A 20,973-nucleotide genomic window follows, 5' to 3' on the forward strand; every position below is an offset into this window, starting at 1 on the left:
TGAAGAGATCGTACTAGCCCGAGAGCGTGGTGAAAGTCCAGACGAGGAGGGCTTTTGGAGGATCCCTGTTGTTGTCGATGGAGGCTGGTCCAAGAGGTCGTACGCACACAACTACAACGCGAACAGCGGGGTCGCCGTGATTGTTGGACGGTATACCCGCAAGATCTTGTACATCGGTGTCCGAAACAAGTTCTGTACGGTATGTTGACTCACTGCGTCGAGGGGTGAGCACCCTAGGCAACACGTTTGCGCTTGCAACTGGGACTCCACATCCACTTCCATGGAAAAAAATATAATTGTGCAAGGGTTCAATGAGAGTGAGCAGCAGTACGGACTCAGATACACCACTTTAATCGGTGATGGCGATAGCAGCGTGTTTGTGTCAGTGCAAAGCGGCGTGAGTTACGGGTACCTCATAAAAAAAGTCGAATGCGCAAACCACGCAGTCAACTGCTACACCTGGAAGCTTTTTACTGTATCAAAAGACGCCAAGAGGTTCGCGGGAAAACAAGGTGTAGAGGTTCGCAAGCTACTTTCAGCACGTAACATTTCTACGCTCAAACGCTTGGCCAGAATAACAATAAGTAAGCACTCGAAAGCTCTTCATGGGCCAGTCACCCGAGAGGGAGTTGAAGCGCTGCGCCATCAGCTTAAAAATGGCCCATACCACGTTTTTGGCATGCACATGAACTGCCCGAGCAGCCTTTGCCCTGTCAAGGCTGGAAATGTAGTCGAGGAAGCAAGCAAAACTCGGAAATGAGAAGCTCTTTGTCAATCTGGAATGATGGTCGAAATTCAGAAGGCCATCGATGTTGTTGCTGACAAATCAGATAGTCTTATTCTTGACATGACCAGCAATGCAGCTGAGAGCTTCATGAGCAGAGTATCATAAACTATCGGGGGGAAACGTGTCGACTTCAGTAAAGGAGGTGGCTACAGGCGCAGATGCCATGTCGCAGCCCTGTCTTACAATATGAGGAGCCCACAGTGGCACTCATACTTTTACAGAAGAAAGTACGGAAGAAGCCGTGGTACGCCAATGGGAAAACTCGTTGAAAGAATCAAGCAGAAAACCACGACCAGGCGGTCGAAAAGGAAACTTCAGTTTCAAGATGCATCGACCTCCTCAAAAGGACCCAAGTTTTCCTGCGAGGCAGATAAGGACTACGGAGACAGTGCACAAACGCCAGACGTGTCCCCAGCTCTGTACGCACTAAAAGAGAAGGAGTTCGTAGAGTCACTTTGTGTAACTCTTGAAAAACAGCCGGAGGTTCAGATAGCCACCAAAGACCAACCAGAAAGCAAGCTCTGGCATGAGGAGAGACGGAAAAGGATCTCTTCAACGAAATTTTATGATGTATGCAGGAAGCACAAAGCTGGGTTCAAGTTTGAGAGCGTGGTAAATTCGATTCTTTACCCAAAACCGATAAACACGCCGGACTTGGAGTATGGTCGAAGTCATGAGAAAACCGCAGTGGAGGCCTACAAAAAATCGCACTCTAATATCAGAGTACAGGAATGTGGCCTGTTTATTTCTCTCGACATGCCGTTCCTTTGCGCAACACCAGACAGACTCCTCAATGATGATGGCGTGCTCGAGGTCAAGTGCCCACGAAGTGCTCTCGGGTATCCCACGCTAGAGGAAACTTCTAAACACCATAACATTGCCATCAAGGTTTGTAAGAAGAAAGGTTCTCTTAGTCTCCGACCCACCCATCGGTATTACTACCAAATTCAAGGGCAGTTGCATGCGACCGAGCGAGACTACTGCGACTTTTTTGTCTGGTCCCCGAAAGACACTTTCCTTCAGAGGATAACGAGAGATGGCTCCTTTGGGCAAAGCTGTGTGGAGCAGTTGAGGCCGTTTTATTTCGGTTATCTTCTTCCAGAGATTCTGGATTCACGAGTAGCAAGAAACATGCCTCTGAGATCTGAGCCCGTCACTAACGAGATTGAGGAATTTTAATTTTTGAAGTGCTCAAATCAAAGCCCTGTCTCCCACCATCCCACTATACTGCGCCGCTGGACTCTGCTCCTGAGCGATGTGATATGTTTGTGTTTCATCATGGAGATGCCGATGTCACTTGTGTATTATACAGTTCCATATGCACATTCTTGCTTTACGATATACTCAATTTTTGTACCACATGCATTTTGCTTTTTCATGCGCTTAAAACCTCTCTAGTGATTATTTGATAATTTTGTATTTCCATAAGATTGAATTTTATCTATAATATGCACGTTGCAATAATAATATGTACACTCTACCGCTCCCCTATCCTTTGTGCCTTTTTTCTTCCCACCTCATTGCTGTAAATATTGAGTGTTTTGTAGCTTTTGGGCATATTAAGTATCATACTATACTCCTCGCAATGTTTATGCCTCATACGATTCTTGTACTCTGGTTTGCTTGAATCCAAATAAATATATTGGAAAAGTTCTTCATTTTCTTGACATTTGCTCATTGCCGAAGTTTCTCCAGTAAAAAACTCGGAAAGGGCGTAAAAATGCCCGTCCGATTGGTGCATAAAAATGAGTATTTGGTATGAACAGAAGGGGCTTGCTGCCTCTTTTCGTACGTTGTGACTCGAGCGCGTAACCAGGAGCGTAGGGAGGTTGGTGCATCCTGATAACAGATATGTTCGGCAATCGTGTAATCCCGAGCGATTTGTCTGCATAAACGTGTCTTGTGCGCGGAGCATGTACAAGTAGATTAATGCTACTCCTTGGAGTTCAAGGGCAATACTGAGACTAAACATTAGAAGCGTTGAGCTTCTAACGTTTAGTTTTGCCCGCGTCTGATGTGCTATTTGCATTTATATTTACGACAGATTTATTTCGGGAATGACACGACCTTGTGGACGTCACATTCTAAAACAATGTGAAGCCCTAATGTATTTGCCATTATTTCTAGGTTCTAGTGACATATTTGTATTCTGATCATCCCATAATTTGAATCTGCGCGATATTTTTCTCGATGTCGCAGAGCCACGCTTGTTTTTGACAAAGACGTCTTCATATCCATAATAATATTACACGCATATCCGGTAACTGTATATTATTAATTAGTACAGTATTTTTAATGTGTTCTAGGTTTTGTCTCGAAATCGCTACTAGCAAGGGCTTCTTGCAAATTGGTGGGACTGTCGCAGAGCCGCACCAATGGTGGTTTTAGCCAAAGAGCGACAAGAGCCGCGCTACTTTTTGGCAAAAATTGCAGCGTGTGAAATGTGCTTGACCCTCGAGCGCGAACAGAGAGCGCGCGCTTCCTGAACTCGGGGTTCTCCCGCGCCCCGTCGAAAAGAACCACCTGCGAAACGACTTCCTCCAACGACGTCTTGCAACTGCCTGCCCCGCCGCCCGGCACCCGACGACACCGCCGACACCGCCGCGACGAGGGAGAGGGGCAGAGGTGGGTGAGCGTGTAAGCCACACCCGACGCCACTGATTGGTTTTCCCCGGCGAGAGACGAAACGTCACAGCCGTTTGAAGACAGCGACGTTTCAGCGCCATCTAGGGGGAGAAGCGAACATGCGGGGGCGACCTGTCTCCTCCTTAAGAAGAAGTACACAGAGGGACTTCACAAATCCACCTTAGCTTCCCTGCAGCATATCTTCATAGCGTCGAGCTCAATGTGCCGTGGTCGATTTTGTTATGGCTAACAAGTAAATATTTATCATGCGGCACTTCACGATTGTGGTCAACGGTGAAGAAATTTTTCTTCTTTAGTGTCGACAGCACATCGGAGTGCATTGTGGCGTTGCCGCGAGCATATCCATGTTAACGCTGCGTGCTGAACAGTCTTGCCCTTTTCTCCAACTGGAAGAAGCGAGCGATTGCCACACCTCCCCTTCTACAAGATTAAAGAAAGAATAAACATGTAAAATGAAGGCACAACCACACCTTTCAACTGGCAACACGCATAAAGAAATTCCAAGAGCTAGCAACTGATTAAATGCGGTAAAATTCAGGAAAGAGAAAGTAACTAAGAGAGGAAGGAGGAAAGAGACGATACAATAAAACGCTAAGTCAGGTCGACAGACTCATCTCTGATTTGAGGAATTTAACTCCCCTTCTAGCTCACCATAATACAGCTCACCGAAGCTGCTCCAGATCTACCAAAGCAATAGACCGATCTCACCTAGTGCTCGCCGCAAGCTTGAAGTCACCACAACGTACTCAACGCGCGCACATCTCCAGCGTGGTTAACGCACGTACAAAAGGACAAAAGTTCCTTCTGCGCATTATGACAGAGTTGCTTAGCCAGGCTGTCGGGTGAAATTCGTCTATACTCCACCAGTAGTGCTGGGTGCAATACTCAGGTGTCGAGCATAAAGAGGCCACTATCTAGCTTAGCAACGCTTCGTGGTGCGTACAAGGAAAGGGTTCGTAGAATTAGCTTCGAGCTGTGCAACATTCTTACATTTAGCTTGAAGCTGTCAATCCCGGGAAGCAAATTTGATCGCTTTTTGAATACCACCAGTTTGATCAAAGCCGCCATTTACGGCAGGTATTGTTTATGCTAAGCTTCCCCGTATGGGTTTCAAAAACAAGCCGATGATAAGAATAAATTCCGTAAATATTATTTTTATTTTGTATCAAAGGTCATTCGTTGTGACCTTAAAAAAATTTATATTTCTGGTTGTCGTGTTGAGCTATCCCGGGGAATAAAATTTGGAAAAATCGACAGGCCTTAAAGGGGCGATGTAAAGGCGTGTGTATTTTTCGTATATGCATATTAGTATTATTATTTAAAATGCATCTCACGCAATGAGCATTAGTCTTTTTTTTTTTTTCCTACTCGTTGGCAGTTCCTGAAAAAGATCGAGAAAAATTAGCACCGCTCACCTTATCAACTCTCAGCTCGAACAAAGTCTGCAAAGTCTGCAAGGGCTACACGTTGCACGTGCCTCGTGCATCGACGCACCTTGCGTTACTTTTGAAACATTAAGGCATCAGCCCGCCTTACGGACGAGCGCGGCGAAACCGGTGGAGCGTTGGATACACAAAACCCTGAGGTGGAAAGCGATTTTATTGTGGTTTTTATAGTAAACATTATGTTTGCGCAATTCTTGTCGCAAAAAAAGAGCGCCATTGAAAAGATGTCCTCCTCCGTTTCCCGTGTAGGCGTTGACTCTTGTCGCGCTAGGAACGCTATCTGTTCTTATCTGATCACGTACCGGCACAAAGAAGAGCCGTTTTGGAACACCGCTCTTCCGTTGAGCTTGTCAACGGATAGATCTAAAAACGATGATCCACACACTCGGCAAAACAGGCGTGCGTCTTCGTACCTCCACAACAGGCGGTGTAGGTGCCTGGAGGCATAGAAAAATAATTTTCTTGTCTTGATATGCGCAGGAAAAAAAATGTCATTACGAGAAATCTGCGGAGATGGCCATGATTGATAAGGCTATTGCTTACACAATGCCAAAGATGTTTATAATGGATAGGGACGCTTTCAGTACGATGGTGCTCCATAGCGATCTTGGTGCGACTGGCTTAGAACGACCCTCTCGAAGCTTTGAAGATATAAAGGGGTCGAAATGCCAATTGTCGTGGCAACGGACTCCAATCAACCAATAAATTTGCGAGGTTCGGTCGTTTGTATTTTAGTATATATTTGTATCAGAGGAGCAGGCAGGGTGGCAATTGCGCTATTTCCCCAAAACGCTGTGGCTTCACATGTGACCACAGTACAAGCTGCATTGAAACATCAGGACTTTTAGATTCCTCCAGAAAGCCCTGATCTATTTTTGTCCGAGTTCAGAGGGGTGCAAGGGTTGTGTAGCAGCAGCGCAGAACCAAACCAGCCACCCGGTTTGGACAAGCGCTGTGACCGGCTTCCGGAGTGGGAGCACAGGGCATTCACAGGGCTGTGCATCTGTTGGCTCTCTTTTCGCCGCAGGACGTAGTACTCTACATTTAATTTTGGGCGCTATAATAAGATCATTCGAGTTTATATAGTTTTAAACTATACAAAATATTTTTTATATTAATATTTCTTAATTTGAGTGTACTGGAAATGTTTCCAGTACGAAACGCAGTTATGTTTGCTTTTTTAACTGTTATTGTCCGCTTTCGATAGTTTCCATAAATGTTCGTATCCTTCGACTGCGTACGCTACGATAGAATTCACATTCATTTGGCCATAGTAAAGTTGTTTCAAGTTTCTCGAGTTTCGCATTGTGATAAGAGGTTCGCGGAATCAGGATGATTTTGCATCAGGATTTTCTGGCGGCAGCGTGCGCTAGCCAGCACTTCAACTACGAAGCACTGACGGGAGCGTCGCCTAGTCCAGAACAGTTATCGACAGTTAACTTTGAAATCAAAGTTGAAGCGTTTAGACTCATTCTCAATAGAGATCCACGTGAAACTACATAGCCAGGGCCGACCCTGAGTGTTCCTTTCCCAGGACTGTTAAGGCCGGTTCACACATGCAGCGAAGCGCTGATGTAGCGCTGCTCACGTGCCGTCAGCTACTTATCGTCTGCCACGAGCAACAGTTTTGGCGGTGCGATACAAAGCTGGTGAACGCCCCCGTCAGCATGGGCTGAGCGCGAGGTCAGCGCTATGTTTGTAGCGCTCCGCTGCATGTGTGAACAGGCCTTTAGTGGCCAGCCATATATAACTGCGGCAAAAGCATGTTATGACATGCTCAGCTACGAGTGCATGCGCGTCCCGTACTAAACCACAGGCCTCCGCAATGTATCGGAGTCGTCAGTCTGCATCAGAGAGATGCTCTAGGCGAGGCACTCAGGAGTGTATTACTCTTTCTTTGTCTTTCAAGAAGCTTATGAAGATATCATATACCCACGTAGCATCAAACACAGCAATATACGTGAGCCAATCCGCCAGCACTCACAACAAAAACCCATACCTGCGATAGCATGTCCGTAAGATATTCTCAAAATATAACATTTGAGCTAATTCCTACCCTCCGTTAGGATCTCGCTTCTGCGTCCATCATCGGTAAAGTAGTTTGAGATAAAATGTTACATCTGTCTTGGCGGTACTGTTAAACATCGGAATCATTTCAACGAGAGCTCCCATAAATGGCACCGCGACCAAACACAGGGGAAAAGTATCCTCTGCATCTGCAGGGACGTTGAACCTTCTTCGGTGCCGGTGCAAGATTTTGAAGAACTGTTTCTGAATTCGTTCAGAACTGGGATGAATCTAACCCGCCAGTACGGCCGTGAAACTACCGGCTGAATCGAAGGCACCAAATCCAATGCTGCTGAACTAGTTCAGCCAGTTCAGGCGAATCGAAAATACCTATCGTTTCCGCGGCAATCATAGAGCTTGATGTCGAAATCCTAGGATTTCCTTTTAGACTCCGCCAAGAATTCGATTTCCAAAAACTTCTCACCGCGTTTTCTTTTTTTTTTTTTCTTTTATTTATTGTGGGAGGAAAAGAAAATATTTGTTTTCATTCTTTAAATCACGCGGCGTATAGAAGTTTTTCTGTTAATTGCGTTTCGTGGAAATGTGATAGGTCCCATTAGTGTCGTATGTGTAAAGTGAGAAACATTCCTATCCAATGTTGTTGCACAGTCCCTCAAAGTTAGGAGCTAATGAAGCTCGAAGAGTTTAGATACGTAAAATCCTTGTAACGTGCATTTGCTATTGGCTTGTCTCTCCGTGCGTGTCTACCGAGACAGGTACGAAGAGGCGGGCCGCAAGCAAATGCACCCATTACGAGGCCTTTTCATTTTTTTTTCAGCGCCGGGATCAAACTTTGTTTGAGCGTTCGGCCGGGTCTCGTGTTCGATCAGCAAAGTACCAACTCACTCTTTTCAAAAGTCCGCGCCATTGGCTGTCCGCCATTGCTCGGCCTCTATTGGGCACGAGGGCTGCGTCAGGGTTCGACGAGGGCCCCAAGCTATTCACCAGCTTGGTGCCCAAGAAACGACGAACATCAATGTTGCTCGATGAACTTCTGAAAAAAGTCGTATCGAACACGAGTCCTAAATGAACACTGGAGTAGAACCTGTGCCGAATCTATCCACCGGGCTAGATCCTCTCGGATTGCGAAACTAATCCTCTCCAGAAGTCTCGTTTTGGACAACGTTACTAGAACCCTCAGTTGGGAAATTCACCGTTGAAACCTGGGCCGCTGGCGTCCACCGAGACCAAGCTAAATACGACAACAGCGCCACAGTTTATTATTTGTCTTTACTGTGGTCACCTTGAACTTTCAGAACGCAAGTTTTTGCGTAAAAACCAACGGAAAAACTATCTTTGTAGTAAATTTGATTGGGGTTTAGTACAATTTGAGGGCGCGTGATGCTTTCTAAAATCTTTAATTTGCAAGGCTTTGGGGCAAAATAAATATTGTTTTTATACAACCATGCCTCAGCGCTGATTTCAGGTAGCGCGTCCCGACCTACACTCTAAGAAAAAGTGAGCACCCCACAGGCTAACTTAACTACCCCCTGGGCTCGAGCCATTGACAGTTAGTACCCTGTTGGCAGGTGGCAAGCATGGGGTAGTCACGTTTTATAAACTCTTGAATTGAACATTCAAGTGCATGCAGTCGTTCAATAGTAAAAGTCACTTCAAAAATCTCAAAAAGTACTTGAAACTTGTTTTCTTTGTGCGTTGATTATCATTTATTCAAATTTAAACCGGTCAAAAGAAGCGTGTGGCTCAGTTCGCCTAAACTGGCAGAAAACAAATAAGTACAGGCAACCTTGGTAGGCACCTGCTAAAACCCGAGGCAGATAAAAAGTATCGCGGTTCTCCTTTTTGGTTATGCCGCTGGTTTTACCATGTACAGCAGTAAACAGCTGGCAGCTGGCGTCGTGCTCGAGGAATTTAACCAAATCTTTAGAAAAGCACAGGAAGCTACGCACAGGCGTGAGTTGACTGGAATGTTCGCCGGACAAGATACTCTCGTCGTCTTTTATTGTGCGGTTCAGTAAAGAGCGTGCTCTCAATAAAGGTGTGATCGGTCAGTTCTGCGTGCAGATCAGTTGCAAATGGCCTCCTCGGTTCCGCCGAACTTGTGCGCCTGTCGTACCCATTTTTTTTGCTTTCAAGTGCAGTAAAGTATGAAGCATTCAACACCACGACTGAGGCCGAACAGGACGAACGAACACAGATATCTGGGATCATATCCGTGTATTTCACTATTTCTCTGTCTCGAGGTACATGATTCGCCTTCTCTGGTTCATTTGGCACATTTCATTTAGCATACTCGATAAAAAAAATGCTTCAAACAAGGCCGGTTCAGACACTAGCGTTTGACAGCGCTACGTCGAGAACCGAAAGCCACTCACCGGCACGTCTGTGCTTCGTATCAAGCGTGGAATCCAATTCAAAGAATCATCTTGGCACGTGATATAAGCAGCAGGGATGTTCTGATTTCTTGCTGCCGCAACGCAGTCAGACGCACCCAGTCAAACGCTACTGTCTCAGCGAGGATTTAGATAATTTAGCATACGTATTTCGCGTTCGTTGCAGGTGATGGCACGGGCCCGAAAGCAGCAATTCTGCACTGTCCTCTTGGCGCGAGCGCGAGCACATAGAACGCATATTTAGCGAAAAGAAGAAAACTGAAATAACGCCATAACGCTTCGGGGAGGACCGGCGGACGGGCTTCGCTAGAATCACCTGCGCGTGCTCAGTGTACTCAAGGTATACCCAACCGCCGCTAAAGTCAGTATAAATATGTAAAAAGAGAAAAGAAAATGCATCAGTGTGTTCAGAAAGTTGTGATTGCAGTAATTGGTTTCGATAATTAATACAGTTAATTAAACAGGCTTCTGTGTACTTGAAGTGTAGGCTAGCGAGAAAACGAAACTGATCAAAATGTGACGTGTAGCAAACTATTCAAATTTATTTATAACCTGCAGTTCACGTTTGCAATGGCCCTACATTAGAGATACGAGCGCTTTCCTGAGGGCAGTAGAGGAAAAGAATATATACGGCTAAATCTTGCACAGTCTTTTCGTATTTATGCAAAATATGACAGTGGTCACCATCCTAATCGATCACAGAAAATACAGCAGTATATAAGCTGGTGGTGTCGACTTGAGGTGTATATAGGAATGTAGAGTTTCAATATTTCATGTTGTGTCTTGTGCTGTTTCTGAATGCGTTGATGTGTAAAATGCTGTGATGTCCGTATGTCCCGTATGAGTGCAGTGTGGCGTGGGATATGTACATACGGCATGTCTGGCGAGGCGCTCAGAGCAAGAATTGATGGTTGCTTTTTTTCTTTAGTTTGCGGGGTTCTTTATGGGGGAGGTCCCTCTATCCTAATAATCGCCGCCCGATCGGTATGCGTTCCGTCCGTCACCCAGGGAGTTACACACTGCAACGAGAAGACAGCGAGTGGGTTTACTGTACCTCTCGGTTGCCCGTCGTCGAGAGCCGGTAGTCCAGGCCCGCCGACCTTTGTTGTCGCCCGTCCATCAGAGCTCACAGTCGGGGTCCGTGTCCAGGCCTGCGGATCGCCTTTCCCACGCCAGCGCTGCGTAGGCTGGCTGTCCCGGGCTATCAATGCCCGAGTCTCGCTGCTGAACCACCCCGGGATCGTCATAGCCCAGGTCATATGGCCCGGGCTTGCCGTTTCCACCGGTCTTGCTCCAGACCTTGCTGGTGGACCGCTCCAGGGTTCGATGGGCCAGGTCAGGCAGCCCCTGCTCCGTCGTTCTTGTCCAGCTTAGCTCCAGCCTCGCTCAGCTCGCAATGTCTCGTGCCAGCACGTGTCTTCCCCGTCGACCGCCTGTATCGTGCCTTCTGCCTCGTCTTTCACCCCCGGCTCCCACACTCTCCCCCCCTCAAGGCCCGGACTTTGGGGGACTTTATGGGCTTCAGGGAGGCGCTGGGTTTCATGGGCGGCCGCTGTTGCTATGGCCGGAGTGGCCACGTTTCAGCGTCCGAAAGCGGCGTAGGTGGTGGTGGCTAGCGAATCCGGCAGACAATGCCGACCTGTCTGTCGCTCGCTGTCCCACTCACCGCGATGCAGCAGGGGGCTTGCTCTAAGCTGGTCCGGCCGACGCAGACGGACTTGCCCCGTTCCGCTTAGAGGTCACAGCGGGCTTAGAACTGCCCGCCTGAACCGTTCGTCAGGCCGAACAACTGTCAGCCACCCTGAGCACTTGGGAAAACGAATGGGCAGTTTTCCCTCCCGGTGGGCTTCCTGGGTTACGCCGTCTACGGCAGTCTTTCCAAGAAGCTATTCTGCGCAGAACAAAGTGTTAAAACAACACACAACGAACAAGTACTCTGTCGAAGACTGTGGCAGTGGCCATAACCTCCACCGCCTAATTGCTTGCCGACGGGTTCGTGTACCATGCGGCTAACTCAGCAAGTCTGCATTCCAGAGCTCGCTCCTGGGTCGCCAAGAACAGGGGATTTCTTGTGTCCTACCGCAACCTCATGTTATACGTCTTCCCCATCGCGACAACGGTAGTATCCTTTCAAGTCAGCGATGTGAACCGGACAAGCCTCCTCGTTTGTATCTCGCCGAGTAAGCCTAGAAGTAATACACGACGCTCGCGTATTTATACCTCGGGTGTCCTTCTCATCTCGGAGCAAGCGATGCGGCAAAACCACTAGCTGCGTTGCTCAACGCGTGAGTTTCCTTCAGAACAGGTAACGATGGTGTAAACCTAGTCCATCTATTCCGCAAGCGAAGGGACCCAAAGCCTGTGGCGGGACGGCCATATTCCATACCCGCGTTCCACAACGGCTACATATACCATGTGGTACTTGATGTAAGCGTCAGCGTCCCGTTCCGTCCACGTGTATACGAGCTCTAGGGACTGCTCGGTCCTCGGAGGGGGCGGCAGCTCAGCGAGCAAGCCCGCTTAAACCGTTCACGCCTCAAGGCAAGCTGGACAACTACAAGCCACCTAAATGTCTACCGCCTCATCCTCGGCCAGGTCGTGACGCGACATAACTTATTAAAAGTCTTGCTGTCACTGCCACGACCGGCCAGAGTGAAGCCGAAAAAGTATCCTATAAAACATTTCGTAGCTCTCTCGGAACGACCCCCTCAAGGGAGAGTCGTCCCTCTGCTTTCCGTCGGTTGTTGGAGTGACGCGAAGCAACTAGCCGTCTTGGCCCAGCGGTTACAAATCATACTGCTCCTTAACTCGCCTGCCAGCGTTCCCGGTGTCAACTGGAATTTACGCCAGTTTATCCAACACCCGCTGACAATCTCGACCGCCAGTGTTCCCGGTGCCGACTGCAATTCCCGCAATATTTCCGACACCCACTGACAAAAACCCATCTGCACCCCGGGCCTCGACAAGCGCTTGCTTGCCTACCGCATCACTCCAAGCCTAAATCCTAAATATGGAATAAGTCCTGGCTGTGTTCCCTCCTGCCAGTCGCTATCCTGCCTTCCAGCGAACATGCCGTGGCTCTCCTCTGCCTCCGAAGACGACTTTCTTACATCTTAACCGCGCTCCTCGTGTTCCCCCCGGTTGGGTCACCTTCTGCCAACCACTATTCTGGGGTACCCGAGAACGCGCGTCCGCAACCTCGTCCTTCGAGACCTTTAAGTACTCGATTCGAGGAGACACCTGCTGAGCTCTGCTTTGAGACAAGTCACCATATTTCCAACATACCTTGTCTCAACGGGCATCGTTAGCGTTAGTGAACAACCCGCTCAACGAATCCATGGGACTCTCTGGGGACGACTAGAAGCAGAGGCATACCGAACGGGCCCCACGTTGGATGCGCCATTTTAATGTGGGGTTCTCTAGAGAAGTCCCTCCACTACTAATCGCCGCCCGATCGGTATGCGCTCCGCCCGTCACCCAGGGAGTTACACACTGCAACGAGAAGACAGCGAATGGGTTAACTGTACCTCTCGGTTGCCCGTCGTCGAGAGCCGGTAGTCCAGGCCCGCCGACCTTTGTTGTCGCCCGTCGATCAGAGCTCACAGTCGGGGTCCGTGTCCAGGCCTGCGGATCGCCTTTCCCACGCCAGCGCTGCGTAGGCTGGCTGTCCCGGGCTATCAATGCCCGAGTCTCGCTGCTGAACCACCCCGGGATCGTCATAGGCCAGGTCATATGGCCCGGGCTTGCCGTTTCCACCGGTCTTGCTCCAGACCTTGCTGGTGGACCGCTCCAGGGTTCGATGGGCCAGGTCAGGCAGCCCCGGCTCCGTCGTTCTTGTCCAGCTTAGCTCCAGCCTCGCTCAGCTCGGAATGTCTCGTGCCAGCACGTGTCTTCCCCGTCGACCGCCTGTCTCGTGCCTTCTGCCTCGTCTTTCACCCCCGGCTCCCACAAGTTTGAGCACTGTCCGTTAGGTGGCGCGTGTCGCCACCCAATTTAAGGAGTCGCGGGTTTATGTGTCTACTTATTTGAGTGAAAAACATGGAGGCGTTCCATGGCTCCACGTAGCAGCCGCAAAGGGTTCGGTCTGGTTCGGTTCTCGGCCTCTCGTCCAAATGGGATCAGTCCCATAGCCAGTTGAATGGGTGTTCCGTGCGGTGAATATCGCCAAGTGCGTGCACAGACGCGGTGAGGATTACCAGGGACTTGAAAGTGAATAACGAATGCTAACAGGTGAGCAGGAGCGTTGAACGATCGGAACCCACGCCGCTTAAATCGGTGATGCTTCGCCTCGCCGCTGTCAACCGAAAACGCCGGATCACTTGCGGCAAGCACAGCTAGCAGATGCTCTGCTCAATAAAAACATCATTCCATTTGTCGCTATTTTGTTTCCTTCTTTGAATGTTTTCTGGCCGCGAAGTAAATGCAGCCGGCCTCGCGAAAGCTATCGCGGACAAACCCCACCGAATGCGCCCGCCCCCCCCCCCCCCCCCCCCCCCTCCACGTCACATCGTCGCCCCTACTCGTATTAGGTGCGGTGGCGGTGCTTCGAGGCGCGTTTTGGAGAGCTTTGTGAGCACGGAAGGCAGTGGACGGGCGTACCCACTTGAGAATCGTATTTTAGCAAAAAGCAGTCCAGCTTGCTAGGCCTTACTCATATTGCTCCACTGTCGCTTGCCAGCCGCCATGTTGCTTTTGGGGGTGCTTACTGTGATTACCTGCTGATTGCGTGCCGTGTGAGTGCCCATGAGGTTGTTAGTATAACGAAGGGGGGTAGCGATATCTGTGACGGCTTCTGACTACCTCTTGTGTAGTACCCTACGACTATCCTTTTGTTGAGAGTGTCGGTGCATCTTAGTTTCGGTAGAAAATCTCGGCGCGTGCGCTGGGGAGATGGGGGTGGCGCCCCTGTAACCTCTTCCATCGTGTTTGTTTCGGCGCCAAAATGGCCGATGAAAACCAAAATAGAAGTCACGTGCAGTTCCTCGAGTGGCCGCTGCGGGAGAAATGGCGGTGTTGTGATCGCCATTAGCTCGGTTCTCGTGGACGGATCTCTGCCACTTTTCAGAGCAGTCGCTACGGCAGTTTACCAACTGAGTGGTTCTAGTAACGTTGGTTTCGGGCAAGCACTGTGGTCTGTAGAAAGCAAATTAAGGTGGACAAACGCCATATGCGCAGCTACTAGTAAATTAAATATTATTGCTTTCTAATTACGAGAGGAACATGATGCATTCATCACAAACCCAAGACTATAAAATTAACCAGAAGTAAGCCTTTATTAAGCTTATTATACATCAGATGAAATTGAATAACCGACCTGCCCGAGTTGCTCCCTTCCGCTTCAACCGCTTACCCGATTTGACAAATATATACATGCTCTTGTCTACATCGTTATGCTTATATTCTTTGTTATTTTTACGAGGCCAGTATAGTAATTATGTATCCGTCGTAATATCTACGTGCGTTTCTCTGGAGCATGCGCTGCAATCGACCCTTTCACGTCGCACGTACCACGCCGTCAAATTCTTGGTACAGAGTCACTGATAAGTTACATTATTTACAACACGCGCTGATGATAGCATATGAACACCTCCTAGTTGAACCAACTACGTCAGCTTGAATTCGTCATGACTATAAACGTGGCAACTTGGAGAGCACATTTCTTCACTGTAACGACCAATCCCATTACGAAGTGCTGGCCGGTGCCGTTCTCGGCGCTCGCGCTCCAGGTGCGTGCAATACTGGCTTTCCAAAGCCAAAACGACGCGTGTGCCTGGCTGTGGCGATTGAACGCTTTGCTGTGAATTTGTAGACGTTGGAATCGATGCTTTGAAAATTTACACAATCACCACTTTATTACTGCCAGTGTAGTTACTTGCGCTGCACGTGATGGCTTCTGCACCGGCAACTGCAATATAGCAAATATGTAAATCAAATTCCACTTCGCACGCGCATTGGCAATGTTTTACTTTGGTTATTTGTTCATTTTTTTATAGATTAAGCGAGCCTGTGCGGAGAATGTACATACGTTCCCGGTATTCTCGTTTTTTCTTCGGCAATAAACCAGGAGGTCGATCGCATACACCCTTTCGCGCACCTCAATAGTCGATAAAATTCTTGCACGAGCAGACTCCGTTTTCTTTTCCTTACAATACGTTTTCCTTGAATATACTACATTCTAATGTTCAGAAATCCACAGCCAGCGTGAGATATACACAGCCCTGCACGCGCCCATTTGTGGCCCCGAGAAGCGAGCAAAGCATGCGCCATTCGCACGGACACTGAAAATGGCACCGGCCAGAAGCTCTTTTTTGGATGGTCTATGGTTTTATACAACTCTACGAAAGACATAGGTGCGAGAGTTTAGTTGTGCAGGCTACTTTTGAACAAAGAAATAATTCGCTTGAAATATGCCTTCGAATGCCATGACATCTTCCTTGTTTCGCACAATGATGCACTGTGTCCTTTTCACCGAGTATTTCCGCACCAGCTATTGCAGCATCGTGTTTCGATTGACCGACAGCTGCTAAGACTATTTATTACATGCAACACTGCGTTTGGTCAAGCGAGCCGACCCCTGGGCTCACAGTTTCCTTGTGAGAAAATCAATTCGCACCGGCAATTCCGAGGTCGTCACCTGCTTTGACGGCTACGCGCTTCGTTGACGACGGGGCATTTCGGTGGCGATCTCTTATCGTTTCTACCACTGACGTTACGACAAATAGAATACGTAGCATGCGACGAATTTGACGGTACGTAAAATGAGCGGTGAAAACCTTGTCAGAATTTTGAACGTTCCTAAATCACCACTGCGATAGTTCAGAGTATGACATGCTCTCATTTCCGTCAATGAAAAAAAAAAATATTCGTGGTTTAATGCAAAAATTATTCAATCGCGGAACCCAAAAAAGAAAAAAAAAAAGCTTTTTAAAAGTTTGTTTGACACCAAAAAACCTTTGTCGTTTTGTGAAGAACAGTTTTTTTCCTGGAGCACTATCGCCCTTCTGGTGCCCTAAAAAGGCAACTGGGTGATGAAAAATTGTTTTGCATCAAAAGGAAATTAAAAGACCGATTGAAGGAGTAAGAAAGCAGGCGAATCGGTTGATGTTCCACATATTTGAATGAAAAAAAAATTGAGATGGCAGACTAAGGGGACAAATACGAAACGTCTCAACCCGTATTGTGTTTGTCGCCTTCTACGACCGTCGTGTTTGTATTTTTTTTCGAAATGCTTAAAAGAAACTTTTATACGTTTTTCAGGACGAATCCTTTTAGGGGTCCCGTTTTTATGGTGCAAGGTATAGACAGGCTGAGGAACCCCTCACAGTCCTTTTACAATCCGATTTGTTTTAGAGTGTAGAAGGCCGGTCACAGTTACGCTTTAGGCCTCGCGCGTCGCAAATACGCAAACAAAAATAAATTTTTGTTGTTGTTTTTGTTAGAAGTATTAAGATAACGGCGAGCACTGCTATGCTTGTGGGCGGTCGCTTGATCACCACCGCTTCGATACAGCCTGCCACTTTGCCAGGACGTGCGTAGGAACAGCGGTCCAGTTGCACTCTTGAGCAGGGTTGTGAAGTACCTAGGTACAAGTAACTGGAAATCGGTATCTGAGTACTTTCGTTGCACCGGAGGTACAAACCTAGGTACTTTAATTTCACGGTATCTGTATTTGTATCTTAGGAACATTTTCCAGTAACTTGTAACTAAGTGAAGTTACTTTTTACAGGTACTTTTCTATTCACTTCGTCAAAATGGTAGAAACTATAAATCTTGAAGTATTAACACACTACCATGTGCAGTGATTAACATTGAGTTGGGTACGGCATTGGAGGCACTGACTTGATCGAACGACGTTTTAGCGAATGGAGCCCCGCCTATAATGTTTCATCGAACGAGCGATGCCGTTCTATCGACACCGATAGCGACCTGCTTCCTTCATCGCAAACTGAAATCGACTTCATTGCATGTTTGAAGTTCATCTGACAGCTATACAAGGAAGCTGATAACTTGACCGATGTGCACAGTTTCTGTTGCCCGTATCTTGTCCCGATGGTGGCACTGTTCTGCTATAAATACGATATAAAATATAATTACAAATAAATTATAATTACAATCGTAAAGCAATGTAACATTGCATATATAATACAGTTTCCACTCAATAAATCGGACTCAAATTTTGCACTTATCAAAACTGAGAAAGTTCCGAAAAACAAAAACAAAAAAACAAAAAAAACAAACTAATTTTTCTATTGACTAACGAAAGAAAAAGTAAAACGAGCAAGCTTAAAGCCTTTCGCTCATCGTCGCAAAGGTTATGTGCATATGCACTCGACTAATGCGTTTCTTCATGCGGCCGACGTCTTCTGGGCCCGTCGGCGTCAGCACCGGCTCTGAGGGCAAGAACATCAATAAGCGAGTTTCGGCGGTTTCGGTATGACATGGTGAACACTCGAAGCTGTGGCCTTGGTGAACCAATTGGAGCGTGGGGGCAAGGCACGTGAGGACTCAACAGTGTCAACACCGATGTGGACATTGCATTGACACCAATAAAGCACATTTATCGCACTCTTTTTTGAGTGTATCCTTAGTATAAAAAGCTCTACTTCCAATATATTTTTACAAATTTGGGGAAAATGAATAAAGACAGTATCTTTAAAGTAACTGCACCTGTACCTAGGTATATCTTTAAGCAAGTACCTAGATGTGAACCTAAGTATCTTTTCGTAGGAGTAACTGTGACTGTATCTTAGGTACATTTTTAAGTAACTTTTACAACCCTGCTCTTGAGTACTCGCTGGATGTAAAACCCAGAGGACACGAGCTTTGCTTTTTGCGTTCCTCAAGCATCGCGCCGCTCCAACTCGTTGGCTGCCAGCTACTGCATCCCCCGGTTAGCCCCAACGGGATCAATAGGAAGTTTTAGTAGATCGTGCTTTCAGACCACGTGTTTTGTAGCCGGAGCTCGCGCTGCCACTTCGATAAATTAGCTGAAGCGCGAGCCCGTAGCCGTATCAGGCATTAAAAAATGATTTGCTAAAGCTCCCTAATACCACTCACTGCGGTCGCTTTGGGAACTTTCGTCTCCCCCCGGCAAAAAGAGTCCCTCGGCAGGCAGTGACCGGGGAGTTGGGCAAATGAAATGAACTACCAAGGTTCGAGAAAGAGTGATTTAAATCTTTTCATCTACAAAATAATACGTTTCTCGAAGGAACTTGTCAAGCCCAGATCACCGGGAAAGCCAAATGCTCGAGACACTGAAGCTCCGGAAAAAGAACCCTCCGTCACTTTAAATCGGCCCCGTTCTGACAGGAAACAATCGGGCTCACCTGGATGGCCTGCTTGCGGATGCGGGGGTGGAATGTCTTTCCCAAGTATGTACTCTAGTTCGAGATGTAATACAAACTTGACGAACTACAGGTCTATGTAAACGCCATTGAAAGATACTTAGAGAGCCGTTTTTAATGTGGTCTTTAAAGATGTGACGAATTATATTCATTCAAGACTAAAAAAAGAAAAATACGAATTCTATCTTAGGTTTATTAGAATTATATGCCACTCAGGTTGAGCACGTCGCTTCTCCGTCTAACAATTAGTTCACGCCTGTACCAATCACGAAAAGGCCACGTTTAGTTAAGTAAATTATATACGAACTAGTCAACTAGAAGATATTTGTTTGCAAGTATCCACTGTAAAGCTGCTCATATATTCGCATGCTTGTTTACACAAATACTTCATGATATATTAACCATGATTATAAAACGTTTCGTCATGGCAACTGAAGTTTCCTGTTCGTATTGAATAATATGAACGAAAAGGTATGCAGCAGCGAAAAGAAAAAAGAGCGCTCTAGGGAAAATGTATAGTCAATGTATCAAAACAGCAGTCATATTCAGCCCTCATTACGCAACACTGGGAAGCGAAAAATTAGAGCCCAGTTTTATAGGTGCCAATAAATAGTTCGAAAAGTGGAAACAATGCGATCCCAGACAAATTCAGAAGATTAAACATACTCGATGCCTGCCTCACCGATGTCTGCATTTTCATCAGAGCGACGCACGGAAGTGCATGAATTAAAGTCGTTCCTTTTAATTGTACCTTCTTTAGTTCATCGAATACATGTAAAGCTTGAGAGAATCACAGAGTGAGTCGTTGTAGGCAGTGTAGGTTCAAAATTCGTGTTCGACCGCCATAAAAAAATTTCGCTGCGGAAGTTCTACTAAACTTCTGAACACAATTTAATAGATTCCTTTAGAAAGGGTTAAATTTAAGTAAAAATGGGACGTACGAGAATTTCCACTTTAGTTCAGAAAATAGCGAAATATCGTAGCATGATTTGAGATCTAATATTCATAGCCGACAATCCACGCCATTGCACGGGAATGGTCGAAATTTCACGTCAGAGTGTATAAGGATTATAAAATATAAAAAATGCATATCAAAATACTTGCTCCGCGACGTTATCATTAATTACCAATAGAGCGTATATTACTATTGATCTTTCCTCTGGATTGATAGAATCCCGTAAATTAATTAGCGATGGTCGCTTTTTTTATTATTTGTGGGAACGATAAAATGTGTCTGCGTTTTACTCTAGGAGATTCCATTTACAACGACCCATCAAAGTACAAACCGGGCTCTCACTGAATACAAGCCTTCCACCGCAGGTCCTGGCATGCCGCCCTATCTTCCGGGAATGTTCTACGACCCTTCGTTCCCGATGGGCGGCGTTCCTCCTATGTCCTTCCAACCAAGCTTCTATTCATTGCCCGGCGGACCACCGCAGTCCACGCTGGCCGCCTTTCCGGTCCCCATCCCATTCCCTATTCCGGTGCCGACAGGATCGAGTTCGTCACATCCGCCACCACCACCACTGCCAGTGTCCCCGGCACCAGCACCGCCCACGGCGCCACTTCCAACCGTCCCTCCACTAACGTCGATCCCAACAGAACGCTCCCGGATGCACAGCATGGCTGACATGATGATGAATACGATGATGGAGCAGTTTCGGGCACAGTTACGAGGAAAGAAGCGGAAGTCTGCGAGGTTTTTACCTCAGCTGGCCGAAAGCGAGGAAAGTTCGGAAGAAGAAGAGGAAGTCGTCCCGCCCTGTCCAGCCGACTTTGATGACGTGACGGAGGCTCCTCAAATAGAAGAGATTGAAGGAATTCCGGCTTCCGAAAACATTGCTAATAATAAGGAAACGACCGCGGTCCCGATGGATCAGTCACCGGCCGTTTCAAACAAGGATCCCGTAGGCATCTTGTCCCGCAAGAAGAAATATGTAATTCCCGTCGCTCAGAATCCGCTGCCTCCGTCGGTTACTACTTCCATGTATGTTTTTTTTTTTTTTCTTTTTTATGTCACAATTTTTTTTTTTTTTTGCAGGATTGAGCATGAGGTGAACCACCAACCCGCATTCATAGAGGCAAGTTGCCTGAAGTACTGCTTCTGTGTTTTGGTCTTCCTCCTGCTGATGGCGATTATCTTGGCCAATGCCATCTATGCCATTTCACCGATTGAAGTGTCTAACTTTTTGTGTAAGTAAATACCCCTCAATACCTAAAAAAAAAAGTTGCTAAAACTTTTTTTTATGTTTTTGAATGAGGGTGCGCGCTTTCTTGCCACACCACTTTCTTAATTTAACAGCCGGTTCATATGGCACTGTGACATCGCG

General features: G+C 47.1%; 1 protein-coding gene across 1 annotated transcript; it reads left to right on the forward strand.

Annotated features, from left to right (window-relative positions):
• Nucleotides 1–844: 844 nt before the first annotated feature.
• LOC115312711 lies at nucleotides 845–2,171 on the forward strand. Its single transcript, XM_029971602.2, has one exon. It carries the CDS (start codon nucleotides 974–976, stop codon nucleotides 1,964–1,966), a length of 993 nt encoding a protein of 330 aa, XP_029827462.2. The 5' UTR covers nucleotides 845–973; the 3' UTR covers nucleotides 1,967–2,171.
• The last annotated feature ends 18,802 nt before the right edge of the window (nucleotides 2,172–20,973 follow it).

This window comes from Ixodes scapularis, unplaced genomic scaffold (genome assembly GCF_016920785.2).
Source record: "Ixodes scapularis isolate PalLabHiFi unplaced genomic scaffold, ASM1692078v2 PGA_scaffold2__306_contigs__length_199485367, whole genome shotgun sequence".
Lineage (NCBI taxonomy): Eukaryota > Metazoa > Arthropoda > Arachnida > Ixodida > Ixodidae > Ixodes > Ixodes scapularis.